The following is a 22,600-nucleotide window of genomic DNA, read 5'->3' as shown; positions in this document are numbered from 1 at the left end:
CAAAACCCGAGCCAGGGCAGAGGAAGGCCAGGACAGTTCTTGTGCTGCTCAGAGGCTGGGGGAGGGCTGGGTGACAGCTGGGTCCCAGAGGGCCTGAGAGCTGGTAACAGAGAATGAAAAGTGGTTCTCAGGATAGAAACTATTTTTCTTGTGGATCTTGAGGGGAAAAAAGATCCCTTGCCTGTTGTGTGCTACATATTTACCCACTTCCTCTGCTGCTCAGGAGGATAAGCAGTTGGGAACCCTCACCACTGCCCTTCCTCCCGGTGCAGCCCATGGACCTCGTGGGCAAAGCAAGGGAGGGCAATGCTGCAGCTCTGCTCCCTCTCCATCCCAGCTGCTCCACAGGGACTCACAGCACCACCCCAGAAGACTCCAAGGGCAGAGACAATGTTGCTGGAGGGAGTCAGGGTGCTGCCCTGATCCCATCCCTGCTGCTGCTGCCTGAGAGCTCCCGGCCCTCGAGGGAACTCACCTTGGTCAGACCCACCTGCTGCTCTTACCCTCCCAGCTCAGCTCCTTTTGCAGGAGCAGGTGGAAAGGGACGGGCTGTAACACTCCTCCTGGAGCCTTTGAAAATGCAGACAAACACCAGTGATATGCTCAGATCTTTATTAGGTGGAGGAAGGGCTATAAAGAAATGAAAATCCTAGAACATTCAACGCACTGGTGTAGGACAAGAAGGACCAGGAGTTGCCTCGAGGGCCTTTGTTTTAAAAAAAGTGGGGAGGGACAGATGAAGTTTCCATCCAGTCGCTCTGGCTTTCCTGGGAGGGTGGCTCAGGGCAAAAAGAGGTACAAGACACAGCTTATACTTTTATTTAAGAAACCGCTACATAGTTTTTGCCTCTAATGATGCAAAGGAGGTTCCAGGAGCCATCCAGTCTCTTGCTAGAGAAAAACAACAACAAAAATCCCCAAAAACAAATAAACAACAACAACAAAAAAAAACCCAAACCAAAAAAACCCAAACAAACCAAAAACAAAAAACCAAAACAGAAAACCCTGTCCTTTTTTTTTTTATTATTATTATTATTATCAAAAAACTGAAAAATTCAAAGGTGAGGCTGCAGCTCAAGGCCACAATGACAAAACAGCCCATGACAGTTTGTCTTGCACAGCAGGAGGGAGGGAGGAGATGAAAGAAAGGGGAAGGCTGATAAAAAAATTCTTTTTCTTTCTTTTATTTTCCCCCTCTTTAAAATAACAGCTATACTGGGGGATGGGGATAGATATAAACCCAACAGGACACATCTTGATTTGCTTTTTTTGAAGGGCAGGTCTCCTTATTTGCCTGAATTTAGAACTGCATTCAATAAATGGGATCCAGCTCTAAAAAAAAAAAAAAAAAAAAAAAAAAAAAAAAGGCGCAGTTTGTCTTTTGTCTGACAGAGTTCAAAAACCCATAGAGCTTAAAAAAAAACAACAAAACAAACAAGGAAGGAAGGATGCCCTGGTGCAGACGGAAAATGAATAATTAGTTTTCCTACAAAGAAAATAAAAGAGGCTTCAAGATGCAGAAAACCACATTTAGGCTCTATTACATTTACAAATACATACATAAATATATTACATACAACAGCAACTCAAAGAGGAAGCAGGCGAGTCACACAGAGGATGGCTGGCTGGCTGCAGTTCTCCCTGCACAGACGTTTGGCTGAGCAGTTACTTCTCCTAATAATTCCAGGAATGGGCTTCGGCTTTTGTTTTCCTTTTTCTCTTTTGTTTTCTTTTTTTTTTTCTTTTTTTTCTTTTTCCTCCTCTTCTTTCGTTCTCTCTCCCTTCCCCCATTTCGGATTTAGTTTGTCCAGTATGGAGAAGTGCCATAGGCGGTTTTGGTAGCCTGAGACTTTTGCTGCATGGTGCTGGGTTGGTTGCGTTGGCCAGATCCACCCTAGAAATGGGAAGCAAAGGAGACATGGGCATCAGCTGCCATAGCCCCAGAGCTCCCAGGAATGACAGGCCCACCTAAACATCACCAGAGACAGCCCCCACACCCACCAACGCAGAGATGCTACCCCCAAAATGGATCTGTTCCTGCCCTGCAACATCTCTGCATCCTGCAATCCAGGATGAACGGCCACAGGGACAACAAGCAGGAGCTTAGAGATGCACCATCCCACTGCCTGCCACCCAAGACAGGGTCAAGCACAAGGAAAGTGAGGAGCAGGACTGGGGACAGCAAAGGAGCTCTCCCAAGGTGAACAGAGGTGGCACACCAGGCAAGGATGTCACACATTTGGAGTGCAAAAGCATGTCCTACTTCTGGACTCCCAAGGTTGTACACTCTGTTCTTCCAGGGAATATTTAGACTGAGGAAAGGAAACAAGTGTGCAGGTGAAATCAAACTGGAGCTGACATGTACTCTACAAGGGGATGTTTTGTTTTCCCCCAGAATCATAGTCCAAGTGCTCACGTCCTGCTCTCCTGCCGCAAGCAGAGCACAGCAGCGCCTGCCTCAGCTTCACCCCTCAGCCCATCTCTCCCCACTCCACATCAGGATGGGCTCTTCACAGAGTCACAGCCTGGCTGAGGCTGGCAGGGACCTCTGGAGGTATCTTGTCTGACCCCTGTGCTCGAGCAGTATCACCTAGAGCCTGCTGCCCAGCACCATGTCCAGACAGCTCCAAGGATGGAGACTCCACCACCTTCCTTGGCAACCTGCACCAGTGCTTGGTCACCATCCCAGTAAAAACATGTTCCCTGATGTTCAGAGAGAACATCCTGTGTCCCAGTTTGTGCCCAATGCCTCTGTTCCTGTCACTGGGCACCAGTGGAAAGAGCCTGGCTCCATTCCTCTTTACACCCTCCCTTTGGGTATTTCTGTACATTTGATGAGATCTGCTCTCAGTGCTCTCCACGCTGAACTGTCCCAGTTCTCAGCCTTTCCTCACAGGAGACATGATCCAGTCCCTTCATCATCCTTATGGTCCTTCACTGGACTCTCTCCAGTGTGTCCACCTCTCCCATAGTGGGAAGCCAAGAACTGGATACAATGCTGCAGCTGTGGCCTCTCCAGCGCTGAGCTGAGGGCAAGGATCAGTTCCCTCAACCTGCTGGCAATGCTGTGCCTAGGGCAGCTCAGGATCCCATTGTCCTTTTTTGCAGCAAGGGCACTCTGCTGGCTCATGGTCAACTTGGTGCCCACCAGGACCCCCAGGGCTTTTTCTGCTGAGCTGCTTTCCAGCTGGGTGGTCCCTAATATATGTTGGTGCATGGGGCTGTTTCTCCTCAGGGGCAGGACTTGGCACTTCCCTTTGCTGAACTTCATGAGGCTCCCTTCCCAGGCTGGCCAACAGCATCAAGTCTGTCAGTCTGCAATCGCTGCCAAGGCCCTTTCCCAGTGAGCAAAGCAAACACCAGAAAAAAACAACTCCCCCAAGACCCTGCAGGGATGGGGGGAGCAATGCCCTTGGGCAGCTGCAGAGGCAAACGGGGCCGACTCACCTGCCCATCCTGCTGAAGGTGGTGATGCAGCATCTGGGAATGAGGCTGCTGATGTGCAGGGAGGATATGAAGAAACGGGGCTGGAGCATAACCTGGGGCAGCACCAGGGTTCAGGGGCCCAGTGGATCCAAGAGCAGAGGGCAGGCTGAAGGGAGGCGGAGTGCCAGCATGGAATCCCTGCTTGTCAAACGTCTGCACAGGAGGCAACAGGCACAGTGTCAGACTGATGTGAGCAGCCCAAGCCAGACGAGAAACAGAGTGGCCCAAATACACATCCCCTGAACCTTTGACTGACCCCATGAGCAAGCCAGGTCACACTGAATACCTGCCAGCACCCCTGAGGACAAGTTTCAGCTCCTGTTCTCACCCATATTTCTGCACTAATGGTTTTGACATTTTTATTTTCACGGCTATTGTGTTCCTTTTTCCCTGACCTCTTTTCATTCAGAGGGATGTGGGATGGCAGCAGCTGCCTGATCAGTCCTTCTCACACTGAGTGGGCTCAGCCTGGAACTACTTGACCTACTCAGGGCAGTCCAACAAAAATGCAAAAACTTGCAGTAATATTTTCCTCTTGCTGGCCAAAGCTTGACGCCTAACTCTAAGCACGTAGCTGACAGCTGGCTTGCTACCTGTTAAGTATGGATCACAGCCAGACACCAATTACCCTGGTTGAGGGTGCAGGGAGGAGCAAACAGGAGCTGGATGTAAGCCCACTGCCCAGCTTGTCAAGGCACCTCCTGCTTTGCTGGGAAGTTGCACAATGAGCAATGTCCCCAGGAGACTGTGGGACAGGGATTCCTGGGCATAGGGATGGGCACTACTGCCTGGTTCCTCTGGCGAAAAGTGAGAGGCCTCTCGACTCTCCTGCTTTGGGAGCTATTTAGACTAAAAATCCTATCACCCATCACATTTCATTTGCACCCAGGACAGGGCTGGCATGGGGCAGCTTGGGCAGTGTGCGGCACAGGGAGCACTGAGCCTCTGCCAGCAGCTGCTGTCAGGAGCTGACACAGCAGGAACAGTGTGACAGAGGACAAGCCCAACAGCAAACAGAGCCAGTGTTACAGATGCCACGGCCTGCTGACCCTGAGACTGGCCAGCCTGGGAACAGAAGGGGAGTCACGGGCCTGGCCTTGGGCCATGAAGGAGGGTCCAGCGTTGCTCACCTGAGTCTTGTTATAGACTGAGCCGCTGATATCAGGCACACCCGTGTTACTTGAGGTCACAGAAACACCTGGAAAACAAAAATGCCACCCACAATGAGAATGTCACCCAGCACGATCCCATGCTTTGCTCCCAGTGCCTCCGGCAGCCTCAGTGGATGCACTGCCCTGCCACTGCAGGGTTCTTCGGGATCTCAGACCCATGGCAACCCCCCATGAGAACAGAAAAAAGGGCTCAGTTCCTCGTTCTCACTGCAAAGCAGGAAGCCAGCACACTGGGATAAATCACTCAGGTCCATAACCCAGCAGTTACCACTCGGATTCCAGTGCACTTCACCAGGCAGCATCTGGTTGCACTGAACACTCGTTTAAGCTGACAAAAAGCCAGATTTCCCCTAGGATCAGGGGAGCATTTGGCTCTTCTGCAGCATTCCAGAGCCTTCCAGTGGTGCCCTGAGCAATGAGACTCAGCATCTCCAACACATCTGAGCCCCTGTCCTTTCACATCCTGCAGAAGAGTGAGGCCTGCGATGCTGCCCTGCCCTGACACCAGGGACATCACTGACTCAGACTGGCTTCCCCTGGGACTGTCTGGCAGCACAACAGGCTCAGAAACACTCACCAGCAAGGTGGCTCTCAAAACAGACACTTATTCACAGTTTTATAAGGACTGGCTCTGATTATTTCACTTGGATCAGAATAAAACCAGCAGTTCCTTTGGCAGTTGACTCAGAGGACTGGACTCAGAAGGTGTGCACTCCTTAGCAACACAGGTTACTTCAAGCCTGTAACCCTCCTCCAAACATTGCTCTTTTTTGGATTGCTTGTCCACCAAAGAGAGCATGGTCACCTGGTGTTTCAAATGCAGAGCAAAGCTCGGTATTTGCTTAAGCCCAAGGATGAACTAGTTAGTGCTAAGCAGTTCAGTATACACTTTGCAGGTCTAACCAGCATGTGCAGAATAAAGCTTTCATATGAGCTGTGTAAATTCTTCAGCCTTTATGGTCACAGAGGAAACATTTCCAGGCATGACACAACGTGAGTTACAGGGTGTACAGACAGCAGCTTGACAGCCCAGAGATGTGTGAGGTGTCCTGCTCACCCATAACACACAGCTGTCTCAGAGGCCTACCAAGAAACTTAAAATCTAGCCATCATTTGCCAGAGGACCATTTCAGCAGCAGCAGTATCCAACTGCTCAGGTTTCACAAACAAGGCACTGCTGAAGGATCACTATGTTCTTCAGCAAAGAAAACTTGGGCAGGGGAAACAGCTCACCACCCATGTACAATTGTGGACAAAGCTGCACATCAGCCACACAAACCCCATACGCAGAGTTCAGCCACGAGGTTTAGAAGGAACACCTGGGCCATTAGAGAAGCATTTTGTGTACGGGAGATGGAGAAACAGCTTGGATCATGACCCTGTGCAATGCTGGCTGCTGTGCTCACTGCACAGCACTGGGAGATTGCCCTACTAAACCCCACTCCGGAGCAGCCTCAAGACTCGTGTGTTACCTTTCCCAGGTCCAGTGCCAGCAGATTTGTTTTGTGCTTGAGATGACCCACTGTAGCCTCCTTTGCTGTAATCTCCAGCTGCCGTTCCCTGCGTTAAGTCATCGTAGCCTGCCGGTGTGTACAAGACAAGGTGTTACAGGGCGCAAGCAGCGCTGCGGGCGCGCTCGGGCAGCGCGGCGGGGAGCCCTTACCTCCTGTGCCGTAGCCATGCTGTCCGTAGCCACTCGCCTGTTGGAAAGGAGTCGATGCTGTGTTCAGGTTGACTCCGTGCTGCTTGGCAGACGCTGGAGGGACCTGGACAAAGGGAGGGAACAAAAGGCGCAGTTAAGCAGGGAATGCGAGCTCCCGCTGCCATCTAGTGGGGAAGGCACCTCCACTGCACCTGGGAAATTCAGTCTGGAGTTGGGAGGACTCACTCCAGCAGTAACTTGCTGTAGTGGAATTGTGCAAGCCCCAGGATTTTTGCTAGAGCGATTGCAGTGCAGCCCTCCCTCAGAACAGGCTGCATATTTCTGTCATATGCTCCATGTAAACAGCAAATTCTTACCCACAAACCCAGGAAGAAAAAACACAAAATCAAACTAAACATCAGTTCCTGCTTGAGGCTGTTTCATAAAACACTGTCCTGTAGTGCCCTAAACAGACTCATCTACCCTTCTGCCTGGAGCAGCACCACCTCTTCCCAAATAACCTTCTTCCTCCTGCGACTTCCAGGCCTGCCTGCTCACTCAAAGGGGTCTCCTCCATCCTTAAGAGGATCTCCAGGCACTCTCAGCTCACTGACTCAGCTTTGGGTCTCCCCTTGACTCTTCAGAGACTAGTAAGGGCTTTCAGGAATACCAAGTCCATGAGCTGCAGCTGTCAGCTATTTACAGAAAACTGCTCATGAGTTCTGGCCTTTTAAACTTCTTGTTTTCTCCTGGAAGGGACTGCATCTATTTTCTCATATTGCATGTTTCTGGTGAGCCCTTGCAGACTGAGGAAGTTGACTCTATTCCATTTTCACAAGACTCCTCTCTGGGGTCCTCAGTACAAGAAAGCCATGGACCTGCCAGAGCAGATCCAGAGGAGGGCATGAAGATGATCATAGGGATCAGCACCTCTCCTATAAGGACAGGCTGAGAGTTGGGGTTGTTCAGCCTGGAGAAGAGAAGGCCCTGGGGAGGAGACCTTACAATACTTTACAGAGGCTTATAGGAAAGATGGAAAAAACATTCAACCAGGCCCTGTAGTGACCAGACAAGGGGCAGTCATTTTAAACTGAAAGTTGGTAGGTTTAGATTAGATATAAGGAAAATATTCATTACCACGAGGGTGGTGTGGCACTGGCACAGATTATCCAGAGAAGCTGTGGATGCCCAGTTCCTGGAAGCGTTCCAGGCCAGACTGGATGGAGCTTTGAGCAACCTGGTCCAGTGGAAAGTGTCCCTACCTATGGCAGGGAGGTTAGAACTACATGGTCTTTGATGATCTCTTCCAACCCAAACCATTCTATAATTCCAAGATGTAGAATGTTTGGGCTGGAGAAAGCCAGAACCAGAGAGGCAAGCAGGGAGGGTTACAATTTAGGCTGTCACACTTACAAACATGGTTGGCCCATATTGGAATGCACTGGGAACACCAGGCACACCAGCATAGTAAGGGAGCCCAGTGTAGCTGTACCCCGGGGGCAGGGTGGGGTTGAGGAAGGGCTGCTGAGTCGTGTGGTGAGTCTGTGTCTGGTTCTGCTGTGGCTGGGCCAGCGTGGTGGCCGGAGCAGGAGAGGCGGAATCCCCACGTCCAAATTTCGTTACATCACCTGCGAAAGAACGAACTGATCAGAAAAGCTACCAGAGCTACTCCAAAGATGGGGAATTCAATCAATTAAAATCCTCTGAATGCAAGCAGACAACTATAGAAGAGAGCACACCCTACACCTGAAAGCCTGCAGTTGTTCATGGTAAGCCCTCTCCCAGTCTCTGTTCCTGACAGCCACAGGGATTATTGCCTGTTCATGGCACAAGAACTCTGTGCCATGAATAATCCATTGATAAAATGGAGATACCGATACTCACCTATCTCACATGGTCTGAGCAGATTCATTACTATCAGATCATTGCAATAAAATATGCTAAAAGCAGAAGTATGGTAAATAGCCAAAGAGCCAATGGTTGTCAGGTTAAAGTGTCACTCTTCTGGAGGTTAAACTGATTAGCTAAGCTTCATGGGCTGAAAGCAAGTTAGGATTTACAGGCAGTGATGGGTATATTTTTGCCAATGTCTGTTTATTTGTCAAGCATGACTAATTAAAATGTCCAGTTCCTCACACCACCAAAGTTCTGAAGACAGTAGCTGAAGGCCAGGAAAGCAAGGCTTGCATCGTGGGCCACCTTATTGGAGAAGTAGGAAGGGAAATTCAGTTATTAACCCAAAAGCAGCCTCCCAGGAGAAGGGATTATGAAGCAGAAAACTCCCAAACACCTGAATGTTCTGGTAGCCTACAAAGCAGCATGTTTATATGTTTTTTTAAGGAGGTGATATACATCAGTCACATCTACCTTATCCCCAACAAGTTTTTCTTTTTGTTGGTTACCAGGAAGTATGACAACACTTAATACCTTCACTACAGGAACTACAACGCCCATGGCTACAGTTTTAAGCTGTAATCAGATGGCAGTAGATGAAAACCACTGCTGAAAACTCTGGATAGCATTAATGTCATCTTTGCACAATGATGACTAAAGAGAAAGAGCAGGAGTGAAGAAGAGCTTCTTCAATCACATGCTTACAGAAGGGAAGAACAATTCCTCTTCCAGCAACAGCAGGATGACCTGCACATAGAAACCAGAACATTTCGCTTACCACCCTCATCTTTAAAGAGCACTCACCTGAGTACGGGTTGTTAGCAAGGCTCCCATCTCTGCCTGTCAAGGTTGCAGGAGCAGGGAATGTAATTCCATAGTAATCCTTGGAAAGAGACAACATCATTTATTAATAGTTGAAACTGTAACAGAGCTGAACAGCTCTTATAAACCCCATATGATATGCAGAAGAAAATTTTGAAAGCAAGAACTAAAAGAAGTTTGGGTAGAATTTGACCTTATGCCTTGCAGCAGAGATGAAAATTTACCTGGATCCTCAAGTTAAAAATAGACCTACTTTACAGACATTTAAAATATTAAAGGCAGTAACTAAACAATTTCCCTCCCAGCTGTCATCTTCCTGTGAGACTGTGCCTAGAACAGAACCAGGGACAAAGTCACAATGTGGATGTATGTAGTCTAAAGGTTTTGCCCTTGTACCATGCCCTGTTTTCTAAAAGTGGAAATGTCAGCCAGTGAAACAGCAAAAACATAAAAGGAGAAAAATAGTTACTATTGGATGACTGGAAAATTTATTTAAACTACATTACAGGAGACCTTGAGTCAGTAGTCTCTGAAGTGGGGCAGGCATGACAATCCATTGGGGTGCATGAAGAAAATGGGTTTGGCACCATTCATAAATACAACTTACAGAATTTTAAAATAGTGTTTGTTTAACCTTCTTCTCCTTTTCCAATTTTTTTTTTATGTTTTATACATGTTAGTACAGGAATATATGTATATAGTATAATTCAGAAATAAAAATATATTGTGAGTGCTCACAAATTTTTTACTGATGGGGTGCATGATAAAAAAGGTGGAGACCTCTGCCTTGGATCAGTCTTCCAGGTCCTCTACAGGAAAATAAACAGTCCTCACCCTAGAAGGCTTGCACTCTGAGATGACAGGACATGACAGCAAAACCAAAGCAGCATTTGGACTTCAGTTTGAGAGAAAAAGCAACAAGTTTGCCCTTCTCTCTCTGGATGAACTCCACCTGTGGGCCTGGCACTCTACTGTTTTTCCTCCTAATTTTCCTGTTTCACTACTCACCACCTCCAATCCATCAAGAGTTAATGCTTTAGCCAGTAACTATTTAGCCAGTATCTATTTTCACGCATTCTCAAGCACTGGAAAAGCATCCTCGTTTGTCATACCCCTCTCTGCAAATTCCATAGCACCTCAAATGCTTTCTGAGTTGACACCACCTTGGTGCATTTCTGTGCATCACTCCCCTGTCTCCTGTACCCAATCCTCTATCACTGAACGTGAAATATGTGGCAAAGTTTCAGTATTGGTGCTTTCTGTAACTTGAAATGGTGCCATTATTTCATCATCCTTTCCTTCCCAAGTAATTCCCCTTTATCAACTCCAGCATGAATCACTTGACAGAACATAACCAAATTCACATTAAAAGTCTTAGCAGGTTATTTAAAAGCAGCTCGCCTATCACCTTCTGACGAAAATGCCACAAAAAGAAGATTTAGAGGAGAGATGTCAACAATTCAGTGGGTATGAACTGGAACTGACATACTAGCATTTTCTCCTATACAAACTGGACAAAATATAATTAAATCCACATGAGAACAGAGTGTAAGAATTGCAAGTATTCCCACTGCGCCTCAGGCAGGGGAAAACCACATCAGTGCTGAATATCCCTACCCCACACACCTGTGCATAAACACACTCAAACCAAACAGTCATGAGAAAATACGAGTGCAAGGCAGTTATCTTTGCAGTTCATGCCTGCCCAAAAGAAAGTATTAGAAGAGACACTCTGCTCTCCACACCACAGATATCTCCTGACCTACAGAAGGCAATCAGGAAAAGCTGTCTGAAGTCAAAACTGAAATACCAGGAATAGGCTCGAAAAGCGAGATAGAAAAGGATGGAAAAAGAGTAAGTGATGAGACATAATAGATTTAAACTCCATCAAGCAGCTCACTGGGTACCACACACACCAGCTGAGGCATCTGTAAAATCTCTGCAACAGATGAACAGAAAAGACAGCCTACAGAAAACACTGTAACACAGAACTAAAGGACCCAACAACAAAAAAATCCACAGTGAGAATTTACAGCGCCAGTATGCACATTACGTAATTGAGTTATCTTTAGAAAAGAACTTCAGGAGAAACTCCCATTCTTGCTGTATGAGCAGCCACCAGGATATCTTGCTGCTGGAAGTTGCCCAGGAAGCAGCAATGACTTCCACTTGGAACTTTGCCCACTTTCACTTTCTAGATGTAAGCGGACTGCCACATGAAATACAAACATTTCTGCCTGCTCCTGCCCCCCCAACATCATTTTCACAGCAAATTCAAAACACAACAAACCCCCCAAAATCTAGAAAACACAACTACTGCATGAATAGCTGACGAAAAATCCTTTGTGACATATATACATTTATTTCTAACTATGAACATACCTAAAATAAATAACTCAGGGTGCAGGGGGTATGAGAGATACCCCCCAAAATATTCTGCAAGATGTTTGCAGAGAGAGTAAAAACTCCTCCATCAGCAAAGTTGCAGATGACACAGAAGAAATAAAAAATATTAACACATACATATTAAAAAAAAATTAAAGAATGCTGAGAGACTAACAATATTTGTCAATAAGAAATACAGGAAAACATCCATTAACATGCAAAACAAGCATTATATAAAAATAATATCATAGCATAAAATAAGAAAAAATAGCTGCTGCCAGGCAGAGAAATTTTAAAATAAAACCCAAAAGATAGCACACAAAACAGATGAAAAGGAAACCCTGAAACCCAACCCCAGCACGGCCACCCAGAAAACTTTTTCTGCCACACTTTCATCTCCTGCTGCACCATAACAGGACAGACAGGAGCTCCACAGTAGCAGCCCTGGGAAAAAACCAGTTCCACTTCCCACAGAGGGCCATCTCCTGGTCGCACTGTACAAGCACAACAGAAGCCCTCAGGAGGAAGCAAACAGAAAGCAAAAATGAAAACGAAGGAAGGGAAATTCTGCCTAGATGATGGTGATGATGAAAGGAAAGCCAGGGCACTACAAAAAGCTGCACACTGGCAGCACCCTAAGCACAGCAACCACCACCACCGAGCCAGACCAGGCTCCTGCACAGCACCCACGGCTCTACCATGGCTGTACCTGGATCCCAACAGCCCTGCCTGCGGAATGGCACCCTGGCACTTCTGCTCCTGCTCACCACTCTCACCTCCGGGCTTCCCTGTCACCACCTGCAGACCCTCGACAACGCTTTCCCCTGGGAACAACTCCAGCTCCTCGACCACATGGCTCCCAACTCAACGCACACCTGTCAACTCCACAACCCGCCCTTCTTCCCCGACACTCTTCGCTACAACAACCTCAACCCGCAACAAGCCGCCGCCGCCGCCCTACGCATCCTACAACACCTCTTCCACACCCTCAGCGCCAACAGCACCTCCCAGCACTGGCACATCCAGCCACGACACCGCCTCCTCAACCAACTCCAGCACCACATCCACCGCCTCGAGCAATGCCGCCCCGACAACGCACGCCTCTTCAAAGGACCCCGCAACCTCGTGTTCACCATGAAAAGGTACTTCAGGGACATCCACCTCTTCCTCCACGCCCACAACCACAGCGCCTGTGCCTGGGAGCACATCCGCCTCGAAGCTATTACCTGCTTCCAACGCGTGGACACACTCCTACGGCGAATGAAGCATCAAGGTGCTCTGGACCTCACTAAACCCACGGACAGCCAACGCCCATCCCCAGTCAGTGCCAGTGCCCATGGATGGGGAGATGGCAGCAGCAGCCCAGGCTGGGATCACTCGGCACCGCTCACGCCGCCTCCAGCCACAATGCTGAGCTGATGGGGAAATGGGTATGACCGTGGCGACACTGGGGCCAGGCTGTGGCACAGCCCACAGACCCAAACCACGGCCACTGGAAAGGAATGGGGAGGAAGTTTCTGTGCTGCACAGAATGGACAGCTGGGAGGCACTGGCGATACACACAGTACTTATTACTCATGGAATTTCCAGTCCATCCAGACTACAACCTCAACTGATGATGCAGTATGGGACCATGGACACTTTGGGGATACTTTGGGACTCTCATGCCAATCACTATTTATCACAGAACTGTTTTTTATTTATTTAATTGATTTAATTATTATTTATTTATTTATTTGGCTAGCCACTAACTTATCAATTCACTCACTTGTTAGAAATAAAGACTTTTTGTAAAAAGAGAAAGAAAAAGCAAACCTGTGGTCATCTTGTTCATACCTGACAGGTAAAGACACAGTCTTCTAGGCAGGTAAGGATGAGTTTCCCTCCTGCATCCTGTCTCACTGATCCCAGTGCCTCATGCCCAGGTCAAAGGCTACGGATAGCAGGCCACTTTCAGGGACCCACTGTGGTCCTGAAAGCCCACGAGGCATCTCCTACTGATGCCAGACCCTTGGAGCACCCATTTGTCCAGATGACACACTTCCTCCTCTTCTGCCACCCTTCCAGACCCTCTCACAACACCAAGACATGAAAGCCACCTCCAAACCATCATCCCACCACAAATACCCATTCAGCACTGCTTTGGAACAAGCAAGGTGATAGAGACAAGGTGCATCTCAAAGAATCAAGGAGAGGACCTACTAAGGTCTGTAGAGATTTGGACATGAAACAGCAGCCCAGTGCTACCAACGCCCCCCAAGAAACACAAAAAAGACACAGAATCCACAGGTGATGCCCAAGACCGCTCACTGCTCTCCTACAGCCACCACAACTGGTCCAGGATGCTCCCAAATGTGCCTACAGACCAGTGGCCATGGAAACCTGCACTACACAGAGGACATTGTCCTTGTCCTTCACCCCAACACATCCTCAGCAAACAGTAAGATACATCCCCCAATCACCACCACCCAACGCGGTCCTACCCAACCAGCACATCCAGCACAGCATTCCCCATGAAGGAAACCGCCCGTACACCACCAGCACCTGCTGCTTCTTCACCCTCCAACCCATCACCCCAAAAATATCTGCCCCAGCTGGTTTGCCCTCCCTGGGGAAGCCCAAGCAATGTCAGCAGCTCTGGCCTCCTCCTGCACGGGATAAAGAGGTTGCTCTCCGTGCTCAAACCACCTCCCCCACCACATCACTACAAGGACACTGCTCCATGCAAACACAAACGATTACTTCCCATCTAGCTGGAGAGTGACAAAAAAGAGGGACCAAATATAGAATAACAGAATCTCTAAGGTTGGAAAAGACCTATAAGATCAAATAAGATCAAATCCAACCTTTGACCAAATGCCAATATACCCACTATACAATGAAGCCTGTTCCAACGCCTGACCACTCCTTCGGTGAAGGATTTTTAACTAACACCCAACCTGAATCTCCCCTGGCACAACTTGAGGCTATTTTCCTTTCCTATCACTGGTTGCCTGGGAGAAAAGGCCCCTCTGCCCCCAGCCTGGAGCACTGCAGGGGGTTGTTGTGACCCAAGGGCACTTGGCCTTGCTGAACCTCACACAACTGGCCTCAGCCATCGATCCAACCTGTCCAGATCCCTCTGCAGAGCCCTCCTGCCTTCCAGCAGATCAACACTCTCAACCCAGCTTGGTCCTCAAATCAATGGAGGGTGCTCTTGATCTCCTTGTCCAGATCATCAGTAAAGGCATTAAACAGGGATGACCCAGTAGTGAGCCCTGGGGAACACCACTAGTGACTGGCCCCAGCTGGATGTAATTCCATGCACCAGCACTCTCTGGGCATGGCCATTAGCCAGTTTTTTAGCCAGAGAACAGAGTATCCATCCAAGCCAGGAGCAACCAGTTTCTCCAGGAGAATTCTATGCAAAATGGTGTCAAAGGCTTTACTATAAACGTCCAAAAAGTCAACATCCACAGCCTTTCCCTCATCCACTGAGCAGGTCACCTTGTCACAGAAGGAGATCAGCTTGGTGAAGCAGGACTTGCCTTTCCTAAACCCCTGCTGGCTGGGCCTGATCCCCTGGTTCTCCTGTACATGCTGTGTGATGGCACTCAGAATGATCTCTCCATGACCTTCCCCAGCACCGAGGTCAGACTGACAGACCTGTAGTTCCTGGGATCCTACTTCTGACTGTAGGTGAGCATTACACTGGCCAAGCTCCAGTCATCTGGAACCCCCCTGGTTATCCAGGACTGCTGGTAAGTGATGGGGAGTGGCTTGGTGAGCTCTTACACCAGCTCTCTTATACATTCAGGTACAGTGCAGGACCCCTCAAGATGAAACTTCCACGCTGTACTAATGTCCTCCTGATGTTCCTCCTAACCAGAAACACCCTGTAATGCCAGGCATGGGGACCTCATTGGTTCTGTCTTCTCTGAGGTGGCTGAAGGAGCTAAAACCTCCTCAGGTATAAAAACAGGAGGAGTAGTAATGACACAAGCTGGAATAAAGGGAATTCAAACATGAAGGAACAAATGCATTAATATTATTTTTTAACGTGAAGGTGATACAACACCAGAAGGGGGATCAGGAAGGTTAAAGGATGTCCATTCCTGGAGATCCATCTAAAAGCATCACTGGACAAGGCCATCAGCAACCTCCTCTGATACCACCTCCTTTCAGCATCACAGCGCACTTGAGATACCCAGAGAAAAAAGACCACTAAAAAACAATTGAAAAAGTGGAAAGGAAATTATGAACAATCAGTGATTAAAAAAAAAAGAGAGAGAAACCGAGAACTTTCAGTAGTATGAGGGCATAAGACACACACATATTTTCACCAGGTAAACACTGGAAATTGCAAATTGCTTGTAAAGGACCTTTCCCTCAGCAGAGCATAATGAGACAGTGGTCATGAAAAGTTCCTCAATTGGCACAAAGCCAAAAACAATTCCAACACAAAAATATCTCTGCCTCCTTCTCTGTTCAAAAGCAGCAGTTTAGAGAAGACTTCTTATCCCCCATCACAACAAGGTTCAAACCACAAAAGGGAAGCAAAGAGACTGCAGAAGCTTTACCAAAAAACATTCAGCCCTCAGGTGTTTAGACCCAGAGCCATCTCCTTGAACGTCCTGAGAAATAAACTATTTTACAGCTCTCCCAAAATGTACAAAGAAACGATGTATTGTTATGAATATAAAGATGAATACAAAGAATGCCTCACTTCGAGTAAAAAACCAAAAAGACAGTTAATGGAGAGTTACAAAAGGACTTGAAGAGTGTTGTGGGCAAAATGGAAGCTTCGGATAACATTTACCAAGGAAGCCCTTCTACTGAGTGGTAAGGTTTGGAAAGGACCCCCTTGCTTTCTAAATTCCCTCTAAGAGAAGAGAGTCTGGGAGCGGCTTTATCCAATCCTAGTCTCAGACTTAGTCAAGGTTTGTGTCTGAAGAATTACACAGGTGTAAGTGAGCCTTTATATGACTTGGTCCCACAGGATCAGAGACATGTTTGTATAGGAAATACGTTGCTCAGGAAAAAAAATGAATAAAATTATTATTGATAATGATTGGACTTAAGAACTTTAATCAGAATTATCTATTACACATTACAGGTAGTTGTAATTATTTATATAGTACACTATTGACCAAATCAATCTTTTCAAAGCCATCTTAAAAATAACTAGAGAATGATGTAACTCATGCAGTGACCATGGGCAAAGCCTTTTCCTCAGCCTCCAGGAGTAATGTAGAGGGGTATCCCCACTCAAGGGAGGAATCTCCATGTCCGCTACTAGAAGGGCGGTGTTGGAAATCTCTGGAGTTAAAATGTGCAAATAAGATTTTATACTATAAAGTAAATGACCATAATGCATTTATTGCAGGAAAAGTTCAAAAAGCTCAAAAGCTTCAGGTAACTTATCAGTTACCTAAAGCTTCCGGGCTTCTGTTTAAGAATTTTGTTTGCACATATACACCAGTGCAATTCTCAGCAAATACTATTTTAAAAACCCTTGGAATGTTTAACGTTGGGACTGTTGGAAGAGGCCGGTTTAAGAATTCTTAAAAAAAAAGGAAACTAGGAAAATTCCCTGTCCTCCACAACCAAAGAACCTGGCAGGAAGGGTAAAGTCCAAGCTGCTTTACCACACAATAAGCAGACAGTCCATCTAGAGGCAAGAAGAGAAATTCAGCGAAACACGAAAGTAATAAGAGTTCAGCCAGAGAGAAAAGGGAAACCACAAAAAAACCACAACACCACGAAAAGAGAAGCATGGGCCAAAACCAAGATGGTTTCATACCCAACAGAGAACATACCTGCACAAATGCCTCCATACAAAGAATACCATCACCAATACCACGGCCCTCGGCGACTGCGCATTCTCCCATCAGCCGCTACACGCAACCTCCCCCACCGCACCACCAACGCTGCCCTCCACAACCGCCACCACCACAACAAACCACTTCCCACAGACCAACACACCCACCAGCCCCAGCTGGAAACCACGGACGGAAACTCGCCGCAAGCAGAAAGCGACAAACGGAAACACAACGCCACACATAAAGCCGCACGCTCGGCACCAGCCCAAGCACACCGACCACCAACAACCGGCCTCACCGACCTCCGCACCAGCACCACCCAACACCACCCACAGCCACACCATGGCTGCGCTCAACACCCCACAGCCCCGCCTGGGCCACGCCGCCCCGACGCTTCTGCTCCTGCTCACCGCTCTCACGGCCGCCCTCGCCTGCCAACACCTCTGGACCCACCACGACACCTTCCCCTGGGAACAACTCCAGCTCCTCGACCACATGGCTCCCAACTCAACGCACACCTGTCAACTCCACAACCCGCCCTTCTTCCCCGACACCCTCCGCCGCAACAACCTCCACCCGCAACAAGCCGCCGCCGCCGCCCTACGCATCCTACAACACCTCTTCCACACCCTCAGCGCCAACAGCACCTCCCAGCACTGGCACACCCACACACGACACCGCCTCCTCAACCAACTCCAGCACCACATCCACCGCCTCGAGCAATGCCGCCCCGACAACGCACGCCTCTTCAAAGGACCCCGCAACCCCCTCACCACCATCAACAAGTACTTCAAGGACATCCACCTCTTCCTCCACGCCCACAACCACACCGCCTGCGCCTGGGACCACGTCCGACTCGAAGCTCGCGCCTCTTTCCAACACCTCCACAACCTCACACGCACCATACGACGACACCCCAAACACACACTCACACCCACCACCGCAACACCCCTCTGACACCCACCACACGCACCCACCTCTCCCCTCCCGCCTCCCCTCGCCCCACACAACACACACCGCTCACACAACCCACCCACACCCTCCAACCCCTCGCCTTCTCTTCACACAACCTCCCCTACTTATTTGCACAAAGACTTTCAGCCCTTTATTTATTGAATTATTTATCTATTTATTCACTTCTTGACGACACAACAAATAAAGACCTCTTACAAAACCCTTCCCAGTGCCTCTGGTCTCAGCAGCACAGCAACCGCCCCGGGCCATGGGGGGAAATCACCTCCACTCGACACCTACACCGAGCCCTCAGCCAAACAGCCTTCGCACCACTCTTCTCACTCACGCCTCCACAACGAGCATCTGGCAGCAACCTCTTTCCAAAGACACTCACAGGGGCTTCACAACACCACACAAGCACAAAATCACACATGCACCAAGGCTGCAAAGCACTGATGGAGCTCAGCTGCTCCAGCCACCCTCCTCCACGCCACCATGCTTAGCATTCTCTTCACACGGATCCCCAATGTCTTCGCCACACAGCCACACTCCACAGCACCACAACAAAGCCGCCTCCACAGCTCACTCAACTGCACGTGGCACACCACTCCTCACTGCTCTCCACGGCCACAAGGAGCCCTTCCCCACAATTCTTTGCCGGGCCCAGCTGCCCACTTCTGTAACCACCCAGGGCTCCATCCATCCAAGCCACGCCTCTCCAACTTAAGAGGCAACGATGCCCTGAGGGACACTGCCAAACGCTTGCCATTACTCCAGGCACACCATGGCCTTGGCCCCATCCAACAACGCTGCCCTGCAGCATCACGGGCCCCAACAGCTCCTCCCTCTTCCTCAGCACAAGGGCCAGCACGGCACCTCTCCTTCTGGACACCCCAAGCGCTTCTACAAGGACCTTGTCACTCACACATTCCACGAACCTCCACCATTCCCTCTGCCCTGCCCTCTTCTCCCTCCAACCCGTAGCAGGCCAATTGAAATCCCCCAGGACAAAGAGGCCTCAAGAGCCTGCGGCTGCTCCCATCTGCCTACACTGGCCTAAACCCACACCAGCCTCCTGCTGGGGTGGCCTCCAGCAAAAAGACCTGCAGCCACCAAACCCTCACCCTGCCCTCCCTTCAACCTTCACCCACCAACTAGCGCACGCCTCCTCATCCTTGCCCACACACAGTTCCACGCCCTCCACATCCTCACTCACGCCGACACCGACACCCCCTCCTCATCTCCACAACCTCTCTTTCCAAAAAAGCCTAAAGCTTTCCACTCCAAGGCTCCACACACAGCAACCACACCACCACGCCTCCACCATGCCAGTGACAGCAGAGCCACACGCACACCTGCGTGGCTCTACTTCCTCTCTTCCGCCTTTCTTTCCCACACTACCTGACTTTGGGGAAAGCCATCGGAGCCTGCAGGATACACTTCTCTGCTCCAGGCTCAACACCACCAGCTCCCTCGGCCTTTCAACCTTTCAACAAAAGTCATCTCATCCCCTCACCAGCAGCTTCTTAGCCCTACGCTGCACCTGCTCCAGCACCTCCACATCTCTCCTCTAAGAAGGAGACCAAACTGGACACGGTACTCCAGCTGAGCCCTCTGGGGACAGCACAGTGCTCCACGGCAGGGATCTGGACATTCCAAAACGCAACGCCCTTCCTCGGCCACTTTCTCCTTTCCCGCTCCAGACACCTCAAGCACAGAGGCAGACAAAACACAACCAAAACCTCACTCCAAGGACACACGGGGGGCACCACAGACGGCGATCAAAACTGCCGGCAAAAGCAGCGGCAAAGCTCTTTCCTTCTTCCTCAAGCTTGCCTCCCGCCGTCTTTTCCCCTTCTCAACAACTTCAGACGGGCCACCTCGGCCACCGCCATTCACAAACACAGCCAGTGCTCCAGCACCAACACCCAGAGAAAATTCTTCCCCTTCCTTCCTCCACGCCCTCACTGCACAGGGGGATCCCCAAGCTCCAACCACTGACATCACTGCACATCCCTGCCCAACACGAAAGGAAAACAGGGGCAAACAGGAAAACAAAGGAGAACCACAAAGGGAAAGGAAAACCAACCACAGCCACCACAAGGCCACTGCCGACGGAAAAAACTCCCCATGCTCAACACGGGCCCCGCAGCTGCCCTCCACCTGACAGGGAACCCCAAACGCCCCTCCCCGACGCAGCTCACCCCAAAGACTCTCCCCCAGTGCTTTCGCATCCTCCCATCACCCGCTACACACAACCTCCCCCACCGCACCACCAACGCTGCCCTCCACAACCGCCGCCACCACAACAAACCACTTCCCACAGACCAACACACCCACCAGCCCCAGCTGGAAACCACGGACGGAAACTCGCCGCAAGCAGAAAGCGACAAACGGAAACACAACGCCACACATAAAGCCGCACGCCCGGCACCAGCCCAAGCACACCGACCACCAACAACAACCGGCCTCACCGACCTCCGCACCAGCACCACCCAACACCACCCACAGCCACACCATGGCTGCGCTCAACACCCCACAGCCCCGCCTGGGCCACGCCGCCCCGACGCTTCTGCTCCTGCTCACCGTTCTCATGGCCGCCCTCGCCTGCCAACACCTCTGGACCCACCACGACACCTTCCCCTGGGAACAACTCCAGCTCCTCGACCACATGGCTCCCAACTCAACGCACACCTGTCAACTCCACAACCCGCCCTTCTTCCCCGACACCCTCCGCCGCAACAACCTCCACCCGCAACAAGCCGCCGCCGCCGCCCTACGCATCCTACAACACCTCTTCCACACCCTCAGCGACAACAGCACCTCCCAGCACTGGCACACCCACACACGACACCGCCTCCTCAACCAACTCCAGCACCACATCCACCGCCTCGAGCAATGCCGCCCCGACAACGCACGCCTCTTCAAAGGACCCCGCAACCCCCTCACCACCATCAACAAGTACTTCAAGGACATCCACCTCTTCCTCCACGCCCACAACCACACCGCCTGCGCCTGGGACCACGTCCGACTCGAAGCTCGCGCCTCTTTCCAACACCTCCACAACCTCACACGCACCATACGACGACACCCCAAACACACACTCACACCCACCACCGCAACACCCCTCTGACACCCACCACACGCACCCACCTCTCCCCTCCCGCCTCCCCTCGCCCCACACAACACACACCGCTCACACAACCCACCCGCACCCTCCAACCCCTCGCCTTCTCTTCACACAACCTCCCCTACTTATTTGCACAAAGACTTTCAGCCCTTTATTTATTGAATTATTTATCTATTTATTCACTTCTTGACGACACAACAAATAAAGACCTCTTACAAAACCCTTCCCAGTGCCTCTTGTCTCAGCAGCACAGCAACCGCCCCGGGGCATGGGGGGGAAGTCACCTCCACTCGACACCTACACCGAGCCCTCAGCCAAACAGCCTTCGCACCACTCTTCTCACTCACGCCTCCACAACGAGCATCTGGCAGCAACCTCTTTCCAAAGACACTCACAGGGGCTTCACAACACCACACAAGCACAAAATCACACATGCACCAAGGCTGCAAAGCACTGATGGAGCTCAGCTGCTCCAGCCACCCTCCTCCACGCCACCATGCTTAGCATTCTCTTCACACGGATCCCCAATGTCTTCGCCACACAGCCACACTCCACAGCACCACAACAAAGCCGCCTCCACAGCTCACTCAACTGCACGTGGCACACCACTCCTCACTGCTCTCCACGGTCACAAGGAGCCCTTCCCCACAATTCTTTGCCGGGCCCAGCTGCCCACTTCTGTAACCACCCAGGGCTCCATCCATCCAAGCCACGCCTCTCCAACTTAAGAGGCAACGATGCCCTGAGGGACACTGCCAAACGCTTGCCATTACTCCAGGCACACCATGGCCTTGGCCCCATCCAACAACGCTGCCCTGCAGCATCACGGGCCCCAACAGCTCCTCCCTCTTCCTCAGCACAAGGGCCAGCACGGCACCTCTCCTTCTGGACACCCCAAGCGCTTCTACAAGGACCTTGTCACTCACACATTCCACGAACCTCCACCATTCCCTCTGCCCTGCCCTCTTCTCCCTCCAACCCGTAGCAGGCCAATTGAAATCCCCCAGGACAAAGAGGCCTCAAGAGCCTGCGGCTGCTCCCATCTGCCTACACTGGCCTAAACCCACACCAGCCTCCTGCTGGGGTGGCCTCCAGCAAAAAGACCTGCAGCCACCAAACCCTCACCCTGCCCTCCCTTCAACCTTCACCCACCAACTAGCGCACGCCTCCTCATCCTTGCCCACACACAGTTCCACGCCCTCCACATCCTCACTCACGCCGACACCGACACCCCCTCCTCATCTCCACAACCTCTCTTTCCAAAAAAGCCTAAAGCTTTCCACTCCAAGGCTCCACACACAGCAACCACACCACC

General features: G+C 50.3%; 4 protein-coding genes across 5 annotated transcripts in view; 3 read left to right on the top strand and 1 right to left on the bottom strand.

Annotated features, from left to right (window-relative positions):
* Positions 1-796: 796 nt before the first annotated feature.
* On the bottom strand, positions 797-9,094 carry LOC127478583 (ubiquitin-associated protein 2-like). The gene is made up of 7 exons (XM_051804462.1): positions 8,998-9,094; positions 7,714-7,928; positions 6,322-6,424; positions 6,131-6,238; positions 4,617-4,684; positions 3,448-3,639; positions 797-1,894 (listed from the first exon to the last, which is right to left on the bottom strand). The coding sequence occupies exons 1-7, from the start codon at positions 9,092-9,094 to the stop codon at positions 1,799-1,801; spliced, it is 879 nt and encodes a 292-aa protein (XP_051660422.1). The 3' UTR covers positions 797-1,798.
* Positions 9,095-11,975: 2,881 nt separating this feature from the next.
* LOC127478582 (interferon-like) lies at positions 11,976-12,819 on the top strand. The gene has a single exon (XM_051804461.1). The coding sequence runs from the start codon at positions 12,100-12,102 to the stop codon at positions 12,817-12,819; it is 720 nt and encodes a 239-aa protein (XP_051660421.1). The 5' UTR covers positions 11,976-12,099.
* A 4,663-nt stretch (positions 12,820-17,482) lies between these two features.
* LOC127478618 (interferon-like) lies at positions 17,483-18,221 on the top strand. The gene has a single exon (XM_051804562.1). It carries the CDS (start codon positions 17,544-17,546, stop codon positions 18,156-18,158), a length of 615 nt encoding a protein of 204 aa, XP_051660522.1. The 5' UTR covers positions 17,483-17,543; the 3' UTR covers positions 18,159-18,221.
* Positions 18,222-20,597: 2,376 nt separating this feature from the next.
* Positions 20,598-22,600, top strand: part of LOC127478612 (interferon-like) — a 10,422-nt gene continuing 8,419 nt past the window's right edge. For both annotated transcript variants that reach the window (XM_051804552.1, XM_051804553.1), the window contains exon 1: positions 20,598-21,564. In XM_051804552.1, the coding sequence (XP_051660512.1) occupies positions 20,674-21,288 (615 nt within the window). In that variant the 5' untranslated portion in view covers positions 20,598-20,673 and the 3' untranslated portion in view covers positions 21,289-21,564. The remainder of the gene's footprint in view (positions 21,565-22,600) is intronic.

The sequence above is a fragment of the Manacus candei genome, unplaced genomic scaffold, assembly GCF_025592945.1.
Source record: "Manacus candei isolate 608988 ecotype Guabito, Panama unplaced genomic scaffold, ASM2559294v1 h1tg000061l, whole genome shotgun sequence".
Taxonomy (NCBI): domain Eukaryota; kingdom Metazoa; phylum Chordata; class Aves; order Passeriformes; family Pipridae; genus Manacus; species Manacus candei.
Note: the sequence above shows the minus strand (reverse complement) of the source record. Positions and strands in the feature narration are given on the sequence as shown.

What these genes read in the sequence shown, in the direction of transcription:
- LOC127478618 (XM_051804562.1), top strand. Translation starts at nt 17,544, where the DNA reads ATGGCTGCGCTCAACACCCCACAGCCCCGCCTGGGCCACGCCGCCCCG.
- LOC127478583 (XM_051804462.1), bottom strand. Translation starts at nt 9,094, where the DNA reads ATGTTGTCTCTTTCCAAGGATTACTATGGAATTACATTCCCTGCTCCT. An exon ending in AATATGGGCCAACCATGTTT is followed by an intron (nt 6,425 to 7,713) that starts GTAAGTGTGACA and finishes CCCTTTGTCCAG; the next exon opens with GTCCCTCCAGCGTCTGCCAA. An exon ending in TGGCACTGGACCTGGGAAAG is followed by an intron (nt 4,685 to 6,130) that starts GTAACACACGAG and finishes TTTGTTTTCCAG; the next exon opens with GTGTTTCTGTGACCTCAAGT.
- LOC127478582 (XM_051804461.1), top strand. Translation starts at nt 12,100, where the DNA reads ATGGCTGTACCTGGATCCCAACAGCCCTGCCTGCGGAATGGCACCCTG.